Source organism: Engraulis encrasicolus, chromosome 24, assembly GCF_034702125.1.
Source record: "Engraulis encrasicolus isolate BLACKSEA-1 chromosome 24, IST_EnEncr_1.0, whole genome shotgun sequence".
Classification (NCBI taxonomy): Eukaryota; Metazoa; Chordata; class Actinopteri; order Clupeiformes; family Engraulidae; genus Engraulis; species Engraulis encrasicolus.
In genome coordinates this window covers 49,099,138-49,115,827 of record NC_085880.1, presented here as the reverse complement: position 1 = coordinate 49,115,827, position 16,690 = coordinate 49,099,138, and the positions used below count along the sequence as shown (strand labels likewise).

The 16,690-nt window shown below is 46.3% G+C and overlaps 1 protein-coding gene across 1 annotated transcript; it reads right to left on the bottom strand.

Moving 5' to 3' along the window:
• Positions 1–8,336: 8,336 nt before the first annotated feature.
• Positions 8,337–16,231, bottom strand: gpr75 (G protein-coupled receptor 75). The gene is made up of 8 exons (XM_063191591.1): positions 16,156–16,231; positions 15,124–15,506; positions 14,447–15,045; positions 13,824–13,964; positions 13,237–13,314; positions 9,991–10,179; positions 8,547–8,909; positions 8,337–8,462 (listed from the first exon to the last, which is right to left on the bottom strand). Exons 1-8 carry the CDS (start codon positions 16,170–16,172, stop codon positions 8,337–8,339), a joined length of 1,896 nt encoding a protein of 631 aa, XP_063047661.1. The 5' UTR covers positions 16,173–16,231.
• Between the last annotated feature and the right edge of the window lie 459 nt (positions 16,232–16,690).

The window sequence follows — 16,690 nt, the reverse complement described above, 5'->3', positions numbered from 1 at the left end:
CCTTTGCCGGTCCTCCCCCGTTTCTCTCTCCCACTCGCCTCCTGTCACCATCTCAGACTGTACTATCTAATAAAGGCTTAAAAGCCCCTAAATAATAATAATAATAATAATAATAATAATAATAATAATAATAATAAAGCGTCTATCGTCGATGACATCTTGCCTGGCATCACGAGGCCTCAAGTAAAAGGATAGGATGGGAGGTACTGGTTTAAGATGTACGGTACCTCTGGTGTCCACAAGGGGGTGTGTCTGCAGCCTACTGTAAACGGCTCTGCTACTGTACTCTACATCTGCCTCTCGCCTGTAGCCACCAGATGGCAGAGTTGTTGTGTCTTGAATTGAAATGCCTTAACCCTGTAAGGTGTTCATGTTTTTTCACCTTTTTTTGTTAATCAGATTCACGTTCCTAGCTGAAACATTCCAACGCCAGTGAGTCAAAGTGTGAAAAGAATAATAACTGATACTATTTTTTTCTCAAGCAAAAAAAAACTGACCCAAATACCTTACAAGGGTTAAATAACAATCCAGTTTTTCTGAACGGAGGTGACTTCACTACAGTAGTAATTACTTCATCAGCCCGACCAGCTGAAAAAGGATGCCAGCAGAAATGGCACGGCACCCCTGTCTGACAAGAAAAAAGAACCTGCACATTTCAATACATAGTAATAATATCAGTAGCCGATACACTTTTATCTGCAAAACTGACTGTAATTTGTTCATAGTAAACATTATTTATTTATTATATAGATTATAATACATGTATAATTGTATTAGTTTAAGTATTAGTTTATTATTAGTAAATATTCATGAATACATCAAATTTGGCCATAGGTACTGTAGCCCAGTCTCAATGAGCAGCATAGTTGCAATACCAACTCTAGCCACCATCCTACACAGTTCACCTTTAATCATTGTAATAGTATTTTCCCGCTGGACAGACCGCTAGAAAACAAGACAATAAGTTAAAACCTGGACAGGTGGCAGCACTAGGATCAGCTCGTTCTGAATCGGGTGACACAAATATAGGACATTAGCTGAATGGAGTGTCCACTAAACCATAATAAGATGTGGCTGCTACTTCAACAGGCTACTTGTTCTGATCATCACCAGGTTTACTGGGAGGCTCATTTGGTAAATGGACTGTATTTATATAACGCTTTTCCACTCCTTTGAGCACTCAAAGCAATTTACATGTATGTCTCACATTCACCCAGTCACACACTGGTGGGCGTGGTGGCAATTTGAGGTTAAGTATCTTTCTGCTCAAGGACACATCAATGAGTGAGTGCATCCCAATATGTGACCTTGCCTCCTCCACTTGTGCTTGTCTCCTCGTCCCGCCTCCTGGCCCCTCCTCCGTGGAGAAAACGATAAAGTTTCCCAGCTGTCAGCCTAGCCACAACAACTTTTGAGGGACTGTTTTTCATTCACCATCCCAATTGCAAATGAGAAAATGACTCCAATTGAGCTTTTGCAAGATATTGAAATATAATGCTGTTGTCAGTGATGTCATCATGACGAGAAGCAAGTGGAGGAGGCAAGGTCTCATAATTAAGATGCACTCGGTGTCAGGCAGACTTGAAGGCTCGAACCTGCAACCTTCTGGTTGCCAAACAGGCACCTCTACCACCTGAGCCAACACCGCCCCCGGCATTTCAGCAAACAAAGACGGAGCATCACCAAGGGCATATAGTGCACTGGCAAAACATTTAATACGTTATAGAAAATGTACAGCATAATACTTTCACGACACAGTAATTTGTAATGAATAGTACAGTGTAAATATTACAACATGAAAAAATGTCCATGTCCATGTAAAAATAGTTTGCTCCATCCATCCTGCCAATAACCTTCGTGACTACCAAAAACTTCCTTGTGAATTGGATCTGTTTCTGAATAGGTATTTGGCACAGTATCAAACAGAACACTATCATCTCCAGCCAAACCCATTAACACTTTGGGAGCTTCTCTTACCATGAGATGAACACAGTCTCATTAAGACACTGTTTACACATACGTGGGTATTTTTAAACACAGATATTTGTATCTGTTTACATTTAAACATTGCATGTGGATAAATACTAATAAAAAATACCAATGTGACCGGTATGTTTTAGCCCCGTATACGGGATATTTCCAGAACCAGAGTTCAAATTAATCCACTGGAACCTATGCACCCACCAGGCATCAAGTTCAAAGGCGCGGTACCTCCACTGAAAGAAGGTTCACAGAAACAGAGTTTAAAATGAAGATTTCTACAACTCTGTTCACAGAGGCCAGGACTGATGTGTTTTCATAAATATCCACATAGGTGTAAATAGCGTCTAAATGTCCATATACTGTACATGTAAACAGCTTCGAAGTGTTCTCTTTAACGTTCTTTCCAGTGTACAGTCAACAGAACAATCAAAGTGTACATCATTCGGTCACATCCGTCACGGTTGTTTTTTTTTTAAAGCCCTTGCTATAGCCCCGGGGTGTTCAAGAGGCGTTTGGAATGATTAAACACATCCACCCAGTTCTAGAATGATTACGCACATTCCATCCAGTTCTAGAATGATTACGCACATCCAGTTCTAGGGTTCCATGTCATTGGTCCGACATCCTGTTAGTCCGACCACTGAGTACGTATTGGTCTTTAAAACCCTTTCAGGAGTAAGGACTTTCCCCAGGTTCTTCTAGAATTTTACTTGAACACTCTACAGCTCCCATAGAAGTCTGTGTTAAAAATCTAGCAAAGTCCTGATGACATCATAATGACAACTCAAAATTTGGGCAAAATTCTAATCACATATTTGTGGTGGTACTCCTCAAAGGGTTAAAAAAGAGACCCATTATGCCAACATCCCATTAGTCCGATGGCACATTTAAAAACTATAAAACTATGCCCAAACCAAACCAATTCCTAGCCCTAACTATCAGTAAAGGTATGTTCTGTCAGTATACACTTGTTTTAGCGTTATAATTTTGTAAATATTCACTTTTAAGATAACTGAAAACAAAACAATTCCTCACCTGAATTGTCAGTAAAGGCATGTTTTTTGTGTCTGAAAAGTCGTGCCCACATGATCCCCCCCAGTTGCCTGAGCGCCACGCACGTGATGTAGGACTAATGTGATGTCAGACCAATGGGATCCTTGCTCTGCTCCGCACATGTCGGACTAATGTGATGTCAGACCAATGGGATCCTTGCTCTGCTCCTCTATGGCTTATTGTCGCTATCACTGTTATGGGCTGTCGGACTAATGGGTTGTCGGACCAATGGGTCAGCCTGATCTCCAAAAATTTCGTGCTCCTGGACACGGATGTTAAGGATACGAAATCCGTGTCCAGGAGCACGGATTTTGCCAAAATTCCGTGCTCCTGGACACAGAAGTGTTTTCCGTGATGGGCACACAGAAGTGCTTTCTATATTCCCACAGCACTGTGTTAACTCTATCATTAGAAAATACATACCAAATGCTAATCCTAAACAAAATAAAGGTAAATATCCCCTATCCTTAACCTGCCATTAAAGACATATTTTTGAGAAATACAGTACCTTTTCCAATTGGTTGATAGGCTATCAAATTCATATAATGAATGAAAGAATACTAGCTGTGCCCAGAGCAAAACAATCCCTAACCCTAACCTGTCAGTAAGAAATGTTTTCTTTTTGAGAAAAAATATTTGAAATTAGAAAAATCCTGAGAAAACACAAGACTGTGGAAACATAGAACTGTGGGAGTATAGAGAGAGCACTTCTGTGTGTCCATCACGGAAAATAATTTTGTGTCCAAAAGCACAGAATTTTGGCAAAATCCGTGCTCCTGGACACAGATTTTGTATCCTTAACATCCGTGTCCAGGAGCACAGAATTTTTGGAGATCATGTTGAATGGGTCGACCTCGTACAAGAGGCATTTGGAATGATTAAGCTGATACATCCAGTTCCAGTTCCACCTCCACCTCCACCTCCACCTCGCTACGATGGTTTGGGCCAAGGGGAGTGACCCATGGTCTGAGATAGGGAGGAATGCATACTGTAATTTAGGATTCGAATGGAATAGAAACGGTTATATACTGTACGTAGTTGCTGGTTAATATACTGTAGTTGCTGGTTATACTGTAATTCTCTCAGACTCATGATTGGTTCTCCTGCTTTCCACCCCACATGTTCAAGGTGCACAAAACATTCCAGAACATTGCCAAACATTCCAGAACATTACAGATTGTTCCAGAACATTGCAGAACGTTCCAGAACATTCCAGAACATTGCAGAACATTCCAGAACATTGCAGATTGTTCCAGAACATTGAAGAACATTGCAGAACGTTGCAGAACATTGCAGAACATTGCCGGTTTTGGGCCAATCAGAAGGGCAGCTGGAACGAGACATTTGAAAGCGGTGCAGCAAGTAAACACGAGGTCCATATTACAGGAGCAGGTGAGGGTCAAAGACGTGCAAAATGAAATTGACATTCAGTGTAACGGATACCTTCTGCTGACTGTAAAAATACAGTCTAACTGTACTAACTGTAAAAAACACGACTCTTTTTATTTATTTCCTTTTTCAGTGAATTCATGAAAGCCTCGGCTGTCATCCATTAACTTGAAACAATTTAGAAATCATGTTTTTTTTTACCGTTACAGTCAGCAGAAGGTATCCGTTACACTGAATGACAATGTCATTTTGCACGTCTTTGACCCGTGAACACGAATTCCATATCAGCAGGAGCAGTGTGCTTAGTGTGCCTGACAGGCAGACAGACAAGAGGGTACAGACATCAGGAAACTGGCGAACAGGAAACAGAAATCAGAAAAACTGGCTTTCTCCCTTTCCCACTGCCAAAGAAACAGTAGGGCTCACATTAATGCCCTCCTATTTGTCATACTGTAGGAACAGTGTCAATAGTCCTCTTCAACTTGTCTAGGGTAAGCGGTTAGAGTGTCAGACTTGTAGCCCAAAGGTTGCCGGTTCGACTCCCAACCCACCAAGTTGGTGGGGGGGAGTAATTAACCATCGCCTCCCTCCATGACTGAGGTCGCATGCCGCACTGCTCCCTTGGGCCGTTCATTGGGGGCTGCCCCCCTTGCACAGGTGAGGCATAAATGCAATTTCATTTTGTAGTGTGCAGTGAGCAATGTGTGCTGTGTCACAATGACAATGACAATGGGAGTTGGAGTTTAACTTCATTTCACTAGTCCCACTGTAGGAACAGCGTCATGAGACTCCTCCCCCTTGACATATTGTAGGAACAGCATCATGAGACTCCTCCCCCTTGACATATTGTAGAAACCACGTCATGAGACTCCTCCCCCTTGACATACTGTAGGAGCGTCATCATCAGTCTCCTCCCCCTTGACCTGCTGAAGGACCGGTGTCATGAGTCTCCTCCCCCTTGACATAATGAGTCTCCTCCCCCTTGACAAAATGTAGGAACAGCGTCATGAGTCTCCTCCCCCTTGACATCACGAGTCTCCTCCCCCTTGACATTGGAGCAGCGTCATGAGACTCCTCCCCCTTGACATACTGTAGGAACAGTGTCATGAGTCTCCTCCCCCTTGACATACTGTAGGACCGCCATCATGAGTCTCCTCCAGCTTGACATACTGTAGGACCGCCATCATGAGTCTCCTCCCCCTTGACATACTGTAGGACCGCCATCATGAGTCTCCTCCCCCTTGACATCATGAGTCTCCTCCCCCTTGACATACTGTAGGACCGCCATCATGAGTCTCCTCCAGCTTGACATACTGGGTGCATTCCAATATGCGACCTTGCGTCCTCCACTTGAGCTTGTGGCCTCACATTTTGCTGATGCCCCTCCTCCGTGGAGAAAACAATAAAGTTTTGAAGATATTGTGATAAGTTTTGAAGATATTGAAATATAATGCTGTTGTCGGTGATGTCATCACGACATATTACTTCCTGGTACAAGGCCACAAGCACAAGTGGAGGACGCAAGGTCGCATATCGGAACGCACACACTGTAGGACCGCCATGCTGCTCTGAACGGAGGAAATGCTCTGAAAGTTCATAGGCGCTCCACTCCACAGTTTAGAGGCTCCGCTCCACTCCACAGTTTAGAGGCTCCGCTCCACTCTACAGTTTAGAGAACTCCACTCCACAGTTTAGAGAACTCCAGTCCACTCCACAGTTTAGAGCGCTGCACTTCACTCCACAGTTTAGAGGCTCCGCTCCACTCCACAGTTTAGAGAACTCCAGTCCCCTCCACAGTTTAGAGAACTCCACTCCACAGTTTAGAGGCTCCGCTCCACTCCACAGTTTAGAGCGCTCCAGTCCACAGTTTAGAGCGCTCCACTCCACAGTTTAGAGCACTCCAGTCCACAGTTTAGAGAACTCCACTCCACAGTTTAGAGTTTAGAGGCGCTCCACTCCACTCCACAGTTTAGAGCACTCCAGTCCACAGTTTAGAGAACTCCACTCCACAGTTTAGAGTTTAGAGGCGCTCCACTCCACTCCACAGTTTAGAGAACTCCACTCCACTCCACAGTTTAGAGGCTCCGCTCCACTCCACAGTTTAGAGGCTCCGCTCCACTCCACAGTTTAGAGGCTCCGCTCCACTCTACAGTTTAGAGAACTCCACTCCACAGTTTAGAGAACTCCAGTCCACAGTTTAGAGGCTCCGCTCCACAGTTTAGAGGCTCCACTCCACAGTTTAGAGAACTCCACTCCACTCCACAGTTTAGAGCGCTCCAGTCCACAGTTTAGAGAACTCCACTCCACAGTTTAGAGTTTAGAGGCGCTCCACTCCACTCCACAGTTTAGAGAACTCCACTCCACTCCACAGTTTAGAGGCTCCAGTCCACAGTTTAGAGGCGCTCCACTCCACAGTTTAGAGGCTCCAGTCCACAGTTTAGAGGCGCTCCACTCCACAGTTTAGAGCGTTCCACTCGGTCTGGAACTGGAACCAGCAGCAGCACGCCAGTCAATTCAAAACTTTACCTGACATCTCTCTCTCTCTCTCTCTCTCTCTCTCTCTCTCTCTCTCTCTCTCTCTCTGCTTCTCTCCCTCTCGTTCTCTTTCTGGGTAGGTTAATCACAGGAGCCTCTGGACCTTGTAAAATGGTTAAAGGGGTATGCCACTATTTTGGGGCTTAATACAGTTAAAATCGTTGGCTGGGGTTTATAAAGGTGGTAAAGTGTCTTATTTTTCATGTTAAGCATTGTCTTGCTTTAAGACAAGTTACAAGTTACAAGTTGCTACATGCTACACGGATCCATTGACTTTCACTAGCTTAGCGACATGCTCCCTCTTGTCACTTGTCTTAAAACAAGACAACGGCTTACATGAAAAATAAGACACTTTACCACCTATATAAACCCTGGCCAACGATTTTAACTGTATTAAGCCCCAGTATAGTGGCATACCACTTTAAGACCAAAATGGGAGTCCTCGACCCCTCTGCCTGCAGCCCGCAGCCCTGTATTTCACAAGCCAATCCTTTCCAGAAGCCTTCTGAGAAGCCTTTTGAGAAGCCTTTTGAGAAGCCTTTTGAGAGGCCTTTTGAGAACCTTCTTCTCCCCTCTTGTGCAGTGTTGGGTGCTCTCTCTCTCCAGGTCTCAGTTTCGGCTTCTGCTGTTATATGAGGGGTACAGTTCTGGACGGAGGGGGGGCGGGTATCTGAACAGAGGGGTATAGTTCTAGACGGAGGGGGGGGGGGGTATCTAACCAGAGGGGTATAGTTCTAGATGGAGGGGGGGCGGGTATCTGAACAGAGGGGTATAGTTCTAGACGGAGGGGGGGGGGTATCTAACCAGAGGGGTACAGTTCTGGACGGAGGGGGGGCGGGGTATCTGAACAGAGGGGTATAGTTCTAGGCGGAGGGGGGAGGGTATCTGAACAGAGGGGTATAGTTCTAGGCGGAGGGGGGGCGGGTGTCTGTTGGTTCGTGGTGTGAGGGGAAGGTGCTCTAGACGGGCGGTGTGGGTATCTGCTGGTCCAGTGTGTATGTGTGTGTGTGTGTGTGTGTGTCTGAGTGTGTGTGTCTGTGTATCTAGACGGCTGGTGCGGGTATCTGCTGGTGCGGTGTGTGTGTGTGTTCGGTGTGTGTGTGTGTGTGTGTGTGTGTGTGTGTGTGTGTGTGTGTGTGTGTGTATGTATCTATACAGACAGTGCGGGTATCTGCTGGTGAGGTGTCTGTGTGTGTCTGTGTGTGTGTGTGTGTGTGTGTGTGTGTGTGTGTGTGTGTGTGTGTGTGTGTGTGTGTGTGTGTGTGTGTCTGAGTGTCTGAGTGTTTGTGTGTGTGTATCTAGACAGCTGGTGTGGGTATCTGTTGGTGCGGTGAGTGTGCCTGTGTGTGTGTGTGTGTGTGTGTGTATATATATATCTATACAGACGGTGCGGGTATCTGCTGGTGCGCGGTGGTGCTCTCTAGATCCTGCAGCGCCCCCTGGTGTTGGTGTGTGTGGTAGTGCATGGCCATGTAAGACTTGCTGATGCCAGTGGTGCTGCTCTGCTGCTGCTGCTGCTGCTGCTGCTGTGATGACGACTGGGTCGGTACCGGTACTGGTATTGCTACTGGTATTGCTACTGGTACCGGTACCGGCTGCAGCCCGGCGTGCGACGGCGAACTGGGCCCGGCCGACGGACTGCTGTTGTAGATGCTGTAGTAGGGCTCGATCCGCGTGTTGATTGGTGTAGAGGTGGATGGTGGGCGGGGCTTGCGTCCTCCTCCTCCAGTGGTGGTGGTGGTGGGCGGCGCCCGGGGCCCGGGGTGGGCGGGGCTGTGCATGGTGTAGGTGGCGTGTGATTGGCCGGGCCCGCAGGCCTGGTCCACCAGTAGGCGGCGCTGCTGCGGCTTGGGGGAGAGCACGTAGGCGGAGTTGGTGTCGTGGTGAGACGACTTGTTGCGGTGCGCCTCCAGGGAGCCCTTGCCCACCGCCAGCAGACGCGGCCGATGGTGACCACCGTGACCTCCCTGCATTAAGATAAGATAACATGTTATACACACACACACACACACACACACACACACACACACGCAGACGCGACCGGTGGTGACCACCGTGACCACCCTGAAATACCACACGATAACGATAACAATGTTATTGTCAGTCAGTTTGTAACATCACAGGACTATTATCCTGTGGTGTCCACCGTGCCTATACGATATACCATACGATAATACGTTAGATACTGCACATCACACTGCAGACGCGTCCGGTGGTGTCCACTGTGACCACCCTGCAATACAATAACTCTTTTGTTTAATCGATGTATGATGTTCCTTATGTCTAACCGTTATCGTAAAACTGAGGTTTTTCTTATAGTTCAAAGTCAGACATGTAAAAGTTCTATGTTTTACCTGACATATTTGACGGTATAGGCGTAGCTTCCGCCTCGGTACATCAGGTAAAAGATAAAACGTTTACATCTCTGAAGTGTAAGAAAAACCTTAGTTTTACAATAAAACTTTATTTTCAGTTTTCACTGAAATTCATTTTGCCTCTCTGGAGGACACGTTAGCAAGATGTCATGTTATAAGCATATTATTAGACTATTAGACCTGGTGGTGGGAATAGACCTACATAACATGTTAAAGTGATACTGTGCCATTTTTGCAAATAAGCTTATTTTACACTTCCCCTTGAGTTGAATAATAGTGTTGACACCAGTTAGCCACCAGCTGGTTTCATAGGACTCAATGTTAACTGCTAGCTTGGAGGTAAAATTTGCACTGCCATACCCAGAGAACGGTTGAAAGTATAGGAGAACGTTAAAACCCTTTTATTTAACTCAAGGGGAAGTGTAAAATTAGCTCATTTCCGAAAATGGGACAGTGTCACTTTAACACGAAAACGTTGGTCCTGGTGGTGTGTCTTGCAGCAGCGTCCTCTGCACAGCAGCCAGAGCGTGTGGACATGTTATAGTAGCAGATGTGTGTGTGTGTGTGTGTGTGTGTGTGTGTGTGTGTGTGTGTGTGTGTGTGTGTGTGTGTGTGTGTGTGTGTGTGTGTGTGTGTGCTTCACCTGGTGGTGGTTCTTGCAGCAGCATCCCGCTCCGCACAGCAGCCACAGCGCCCCCCAGTGTAGACAGCTGAGAACGCGTCTGCGCAGCCCGGCGCTGTTCCGCGAGTACACGAAGGGGTTGATGCCCGACTTGAGGAAGACCAGCGCCAGCCCGCACAGCTCCAGCTGGTAGTGAAGGAAGCCGCCTCCCCCGCCGCCACGCTGGGGCGCCTGGGACCACACACACACACACACACACACACACATTACACATTACACTTTAGTTACACACACAGCTTCAAATGGTAGTGCAGGAAGACACACACACACACACACACACACACACACACACACACACACACACACACACACACACACACACACACACACACACACATATTACACTTTAGTTACACACACAGCTCCAACTGGTAGTGAAGGAAGCCGCCTCCCCCACCGCCACGCTGGGGCGCCTGGGACCACACACACACACACACACACACACACACACACACACACACACACACACACACACACACACACACACACACACACACACACACACACACACACACACACACATTACACTTTAGTTACACACACAGCTTCAACTGGTAGTGCAGGAAAGATCAAAGCTCATTGTATTGTTTGAAGCGAACGTGTTTCTCCCAGTGTGTGACACACTGCACGAAGCGTAAAGCAGTATGCGGTGTCTTCTGAACTGTAATCTTTGATCACCTTTTTCTGCCTCACACCTACATATAATTAAGACATTATAGGCCTAATATAATAAAATAAAATATATATAAATATGAAAATATAAAATAAAAAATATATAATAAAGAAAATACTGCTAGGGACAGGCATTGGAAATTAGCTTTCGGCTATAAATGCTATGATGCTTACTGTTTGGTTGTTATGCAACCTACATGTTCTGTATCTGTCCTCGGGCTGCACAATTAATCGAAAATAAATTAGTGAAATCGAAGTTGAAATTTTAATCGTGATTTAATCATGGCAATAGTGACTACTTTTGAGGGCGTCCTTGAAGCCAGAACATAGGCCTACTGACAGGCTGGTGTGTCTGGCCAGAAATCTGTCCACCTAAGTTTAATGCTATTGCCTTTACAAAATTATTACAATTCATTTTATTGTGCTCACCCCGTATAGTTCATTCTTGGTTATGTTTCATCTTGTAATCATTTTCAAAAAAATCTGCGAAAAATCAATAATCGTGACTAATAATCGTGATTACGATTTTGACCAAAATAATCGTGATTATGATTTTTTTCCATAATCGTGCAGCCCTAATCTGTCCCAATCATTGAGAGTAAATAGAATGGAGGCCAAAATTCTATTTCATTGTTGAAGCCAAGTGTGGAGCCAAGGTTGGACCCAAAAAGACCAAAAAATGGCCAAATCCCATTCATTCTTATGAGAGACTAGTAGGTCCCCTTGCTCTCCAACTTACCAGGGTGTTTTTTTTTTGTGGTGAAGTTTTATTTTAGAGAGATATTAAAAGTTAAATTGACCAATGAGCATCAGAAGATGGTTTGATTGACAGTTGGGATTCTTTTCAGTCAGGCGCACGCTGAGCAAGAGGGCCGTCGTCATGACTACTACTTGGCTGTGCGTGCCTGGGCTGGGACTGGGACTGGGAAATCTTGTCTATCTGTGTGTTGCTCCTGATATTATACTTTCATAAACTTTGAACATCAACTCGATCGATTGATCTACTGTTGCCATTGTTTGGCCATCTCCTTGTGAAGTCGGGTGTACTTATCGGTACTCTGAGCTGGAGCGCTGATGTTTAGGTAAGTAAAATGAAACATTTTATTACAGTTGTTTGACCAACATGACTGACAAACTTGTTTGCATAGCAAATTACATTGACTTTTAAATAACACTGTGGTCATAGTAATAGCCATAATATGGCGGGCAAATACATTGTGGCATGTGCCTCAAGTTTTGTTTTTTAAGCGCTGTCAGCGAGACATTGAGTGTAATGATGCTAAGACTAGCTCTTTTATTGCATCGTGTCTCCATCAAACATGCCATTAAAGTGACTGGCATCTGTCGGTCTGTAAGTAACTTCTAACATGAATGTATGTAAGTATGTTTCTTTGACGTACATTGGGTTTAGTGTAGACTTAATCAGTTCTACTGCAGAGTAGCAGGTGCAAATCTGTTTTATTTAGACATCCTTGGTTCGTGTCTATGCTAACTAATTCACCTCAGCATGCTACATGCACCTCAGACTTTACACAAAAGTTGGTGAAGGTAAATTTCAAGCTCATTTAGTAATCCAGGGCATTGGTGGTGGTGGATTGTTTGCTGACATACTATTTGTTTGTAGAAGTTGTGGTGGCATAACATTCCAATCAGGACTTCGGCGTCAGGTGACTTGCCTGACTGACTGGGTTTGTTTATTTCACATCCCAAGACTAGCTAGAAGTTAAATAGCAAAACCGTAACATTGCACAGGTGACAGGTTAGATAGTTTTGCTTGTTATCATTTCACTATAATTTCATTTCAGCGGATAGTCTGAGCACATAAACTAGAATAGTTCTAGGTTTGTGGCGTACACCTGCAAAATGCATCATTCCTCAGTTATTGTTCATATTGTAGGGTGACTCAGTTAGCAGAATTTATGTTGAGACATTGCTTAATATAATTCGCGGAGGTCATTTTCATACCGCGAAATTTTACTCTCAATGGTCCCAATCTAATAAACTTAAAGGGACACTGTGTGAGATTTTTAATTGTTTATTTCCAGAATTCATGCTGCCCATTCACTAATGTTACCTTTTTCATGAATACTTACCACCAGCATCAAATTCCAAGTATTCTTTATGACTGGAAAAATTGCACTTTTCATACATGAAAAGGGGGATCTTCTCCATGGTCCGCCATTTTGAATTTCCAAAAATAGCCATTTTTAGCTGCAAAAATGACTGTACTTGGACCATTCCAGAAAATATTTGTTTATTACTTAGTAAACTTTCATGCAAAGATCAAAGTTGGCAATAGGCAGCCCAATTTCAGTAAGCAGCATAGTTGCAGTACCTTTTTTGACCATTTCCTGCACAGTGTCCCTTTAAAAACTAAACTAAACTAGTGGTATACGTACCGGCTGCGATGACAGCGCCACGTCCTGCGCCAGGGTGACGTGTGTGTGTGTGTGTGTGTGTGTGTGTGTGTGTGTGTGTGTGTGTGTGTGTGTGTGTGTGTGTGTGTGTGTGTGTGTGTGTACGTACCGTCTGCGATGACAGGGCCACGTCCTGCGCCAGGGTGACGGCCATGGGCAGACAGCAGAGCAGCACGGACACCACGATGGCCACGCACGTCGCCACCGCCTTGGAGTCAAGCAGGGACGACAATTAGACATTACTTCATTCATCATTAGTTGTGTGTGTGTGTGTGTGTGTGTGTGTGTGTTGTGTGTGTGTTGTGTGTGTGTGTATGTGTTTGTGAGTGTGCTGTGTGTGTACTCTTTATTAATTTAAAAAAACAAAAACAAAAAAAACAAAAACAAAAGAACTAACCCCCCTTTGCAACTGCACTTGTTGTTCTGTATATTTCCTGTGCACTTTGTATTTGCTTGTGATGTTGGCTTGATTATGTCCTCTTTTGAAAGTCGCTTTGGTTATAAAGCGTCTGCCAAATGCAATGTAATGTAATGTAATGATCGCCTTATCGATCGACTTACAATTCATTGATAAGCAGCGTTTTTTCCAAATAAATGATTTAAATAAAAGAGTGAGATGAAATACTACATTTAAATGAATTCTATTCAAATGATTTAATCCAAAGGTGATTGTAATCAATTAAAGTCGATTAATCGATGAATCGTTTGCATCCCTACCTTGGAGTCCTTGGCCGTGGCCAGGTTCACGCTGGACACCAGCTGCACGCTCGTGGCTCCGTGGGCGGCGCCGGGCGGTTGGGTCGGGTCGTTGCCGCCACCCACGGTGCCGCCGGTCCGGATGAACGGGTGCGTCTGGACCTGCGAAGTGGAAAGCTCTTAACACCTGAAATGATCCAACTAACGCATACACTCTATGAAGAAACGTTGAAGTTTTATTTGCTCCTAGTCACAAGACACACCGAAATACAAGCCGGTAAGGGCGAGGCCCATTGGCTGATGTGCTACTTGCAAACCCAAACCCCACAAACCGGCCAGATCCCCCACCAAGAGAATCGGCCCTCCGTCACCGATGGTCTGCAGGCAATCAATCCAACGCACCCCGCGTTTTACTTTTTGCATTCCGGCTTGGGGGCTGACTTCTGGCCGGCCAGGCCAGTGTTTGGAGTCTCACCTCAGCCAATGGGGTTTTCACCACCCAGACCTCCCATTTTCCCAAGCCCGCCCCTTCTTTTTCCCTCCACATGTCATGGTAAATACACAGACATTCTTTCCTAAACCTATTGAAACCTATTCCTAAATATTGAATAGGGTTTTATATAAAAATAGAACATCTCCCTCACCTGCTGAAACTTGTTGTTGTAGTTCTGGTTGCGGTAGAGGGCGTGGACAGGGGCGGGGGCGGGGCACTGCATGGCCTCCAGCCCCCCCGTGGCCATGAAAGGGGGTGGGATTTGGGGCGGGGGCCGCTTGGTATCCACGGTGATGACAGCAGCGGCGGCGGTTGCTGCTGGGGGGGCGGGGCACTTCCTGACCTGCGCGGCGTTCTTCCTCAGCGCGTGGGCGATCAGCAGGTAGGACACCGCCACCACCGCCACGCAGAAGGCAAAGTCCGCCAGGTAGACGTAGAGCACCACGCGCGCCCGCTCCCGGTCGCCGCCCCGCACCCCCGACAGCCCGAAATGCGGCAGGCAGGGTCCGGCGGCGCGCGGGTACGCCCTGAGGGTCAGCAGCATGGCCAGCGCGAAGCTGGAGGTCCACAGGAGTGCGGTGAGCGCGATGGTGCACGGGAACGAGGCCGTGCGGTTCGGTTGCTGACCCAGCACCATGCGCAGCCGGTGCAGCGCGATCACGGCAACCGTCTCCAAGGACATGATGATGAAGCCCGAGCTGCTCAGGTGGAATGCGAAGCAGAAACCTCGAGACACGCCCCCTCCTCCGGCTCCACCCCCTCCTGGGTTAGACGCCGCCCCACTGGCTCCGCCCCCCGAGGAGGAGGAGGAGGAGGAAGTGGCGCCGCTGCTTGCGTCCAGGAAGAGCACGAGGGCGAACATGGGCGCGGTGACGCAGCACAGGAACAGGTCGCAGAAGGACAGGTTGAGGATCATGAAGTCGAAGTTGGTGCGGAACTTGCGGAACGCCGGGTCGAAGAAGGAGAGGAAGACCACCAGGTTGCCGTAGGAACCGAGCGAGAAGATGAGGAGGAGCAGGAGCGAGCAGCAGGCCAGCGTGGCGCTGTGGATCAGGGCCCAGTCGCCCAGCGAGTCCTGCCCAGCCGCGGAGCCCGATCCTGGGCCGGCCATGCTGACGTTCAGGGGGTGGTGGTGGTGGTGGTGGTGGTGGTGGTGGAGATGGTGTATGGGTCTGGAGGGGTCTGCTGCCAAGTCCAGAGGCCATGCTGTGCTGGAGAAGATAGAAATGTATTAATGAATTTATTTCTTAAAGGGGTATGCCACTATTTTGGGGCTTAATAGCAGTTAAATAACAGTTAAAATTGTTGAGAGGCATCATAATAAAATTGTCTCTGGCCTCAGGATGTTTTAAAGGGACACTGTGTGAGATTTTTAGATGTTTATTTCCAGAATTCATGCTGCCCATTCACTAATGTTACCGTTTTCATGAATACTTACCACCACCATCAAATTCTAAGTATTCATTATGACTGGAAAAATTGCAATTTTCATACATGAAAAGGGGGATCTTCTCCATGGTCCGCCATTTTGAATTTCCAAAAATAGCCATTTTTAGCTGCAAAAATGACTCTACTTGGACCATACTAGAAAATATTTGTTTATTACTTAGAAAACTTTCATGCAGTTTCAAGGAGCAGCATAGTTGCAGTACCCTTTTTGACCATTTCCTGCACAGTGTCCCTTTAACACCATCATTTATATCCTAGGTACAGTATATATCATCTACTTTTCTGCTCTCTGTCTGTTCTAGTGCAGTGCTGTACTCTGTTCTGAGTGACCTCCTCGTAAGGCACTTTGGTCAAAAGCGTCTGCTAAACGTAATGCAATAATAATCATTTATCTTGTATGTAAATATTTACCTGTTCATGGTGCACATGGAGGAGGCGGACCCCCGCAGGACTCAGGGCCGTGACATCATCGTCGCCACGGCCACCGGCAACACCAGGAAGAGGAAGAGCATCGGTCACCACACTCCTCCTCCTCCTCCTCCTCCTCCTCAGTTGTATTCCTTCTTCAACACAAACAATAGTCTCCGTCGATTCAGGAGAAGACTGCCACCATTATGAACCTGAAGTGTAGAGCAGAGGACAGGAAATAACAAGACTATGAAAAGCCTATAACAGAGAGAGTAGAGAGAGAGAAGTTCCATTGGCCCATTGTTTCCAGGTTCTATTATTGCAAGGGCGATGGGGGGGGGGGGGGTAATCCCCCTTTAGCACTGGTTAATTACTTCCCCCACCAACCTGGCAGGTCGGGTGTCGAACCAGCAACCTTTGGGCTACAAGTCTGACACCCTAACCGCTTACCCATGACTGCCAAAAACATGCAACTGCCTACTATTGATGCATCATGCAGTAGGCTACAGCCTAATAGGCCCTTATAAGAGCCCAACTG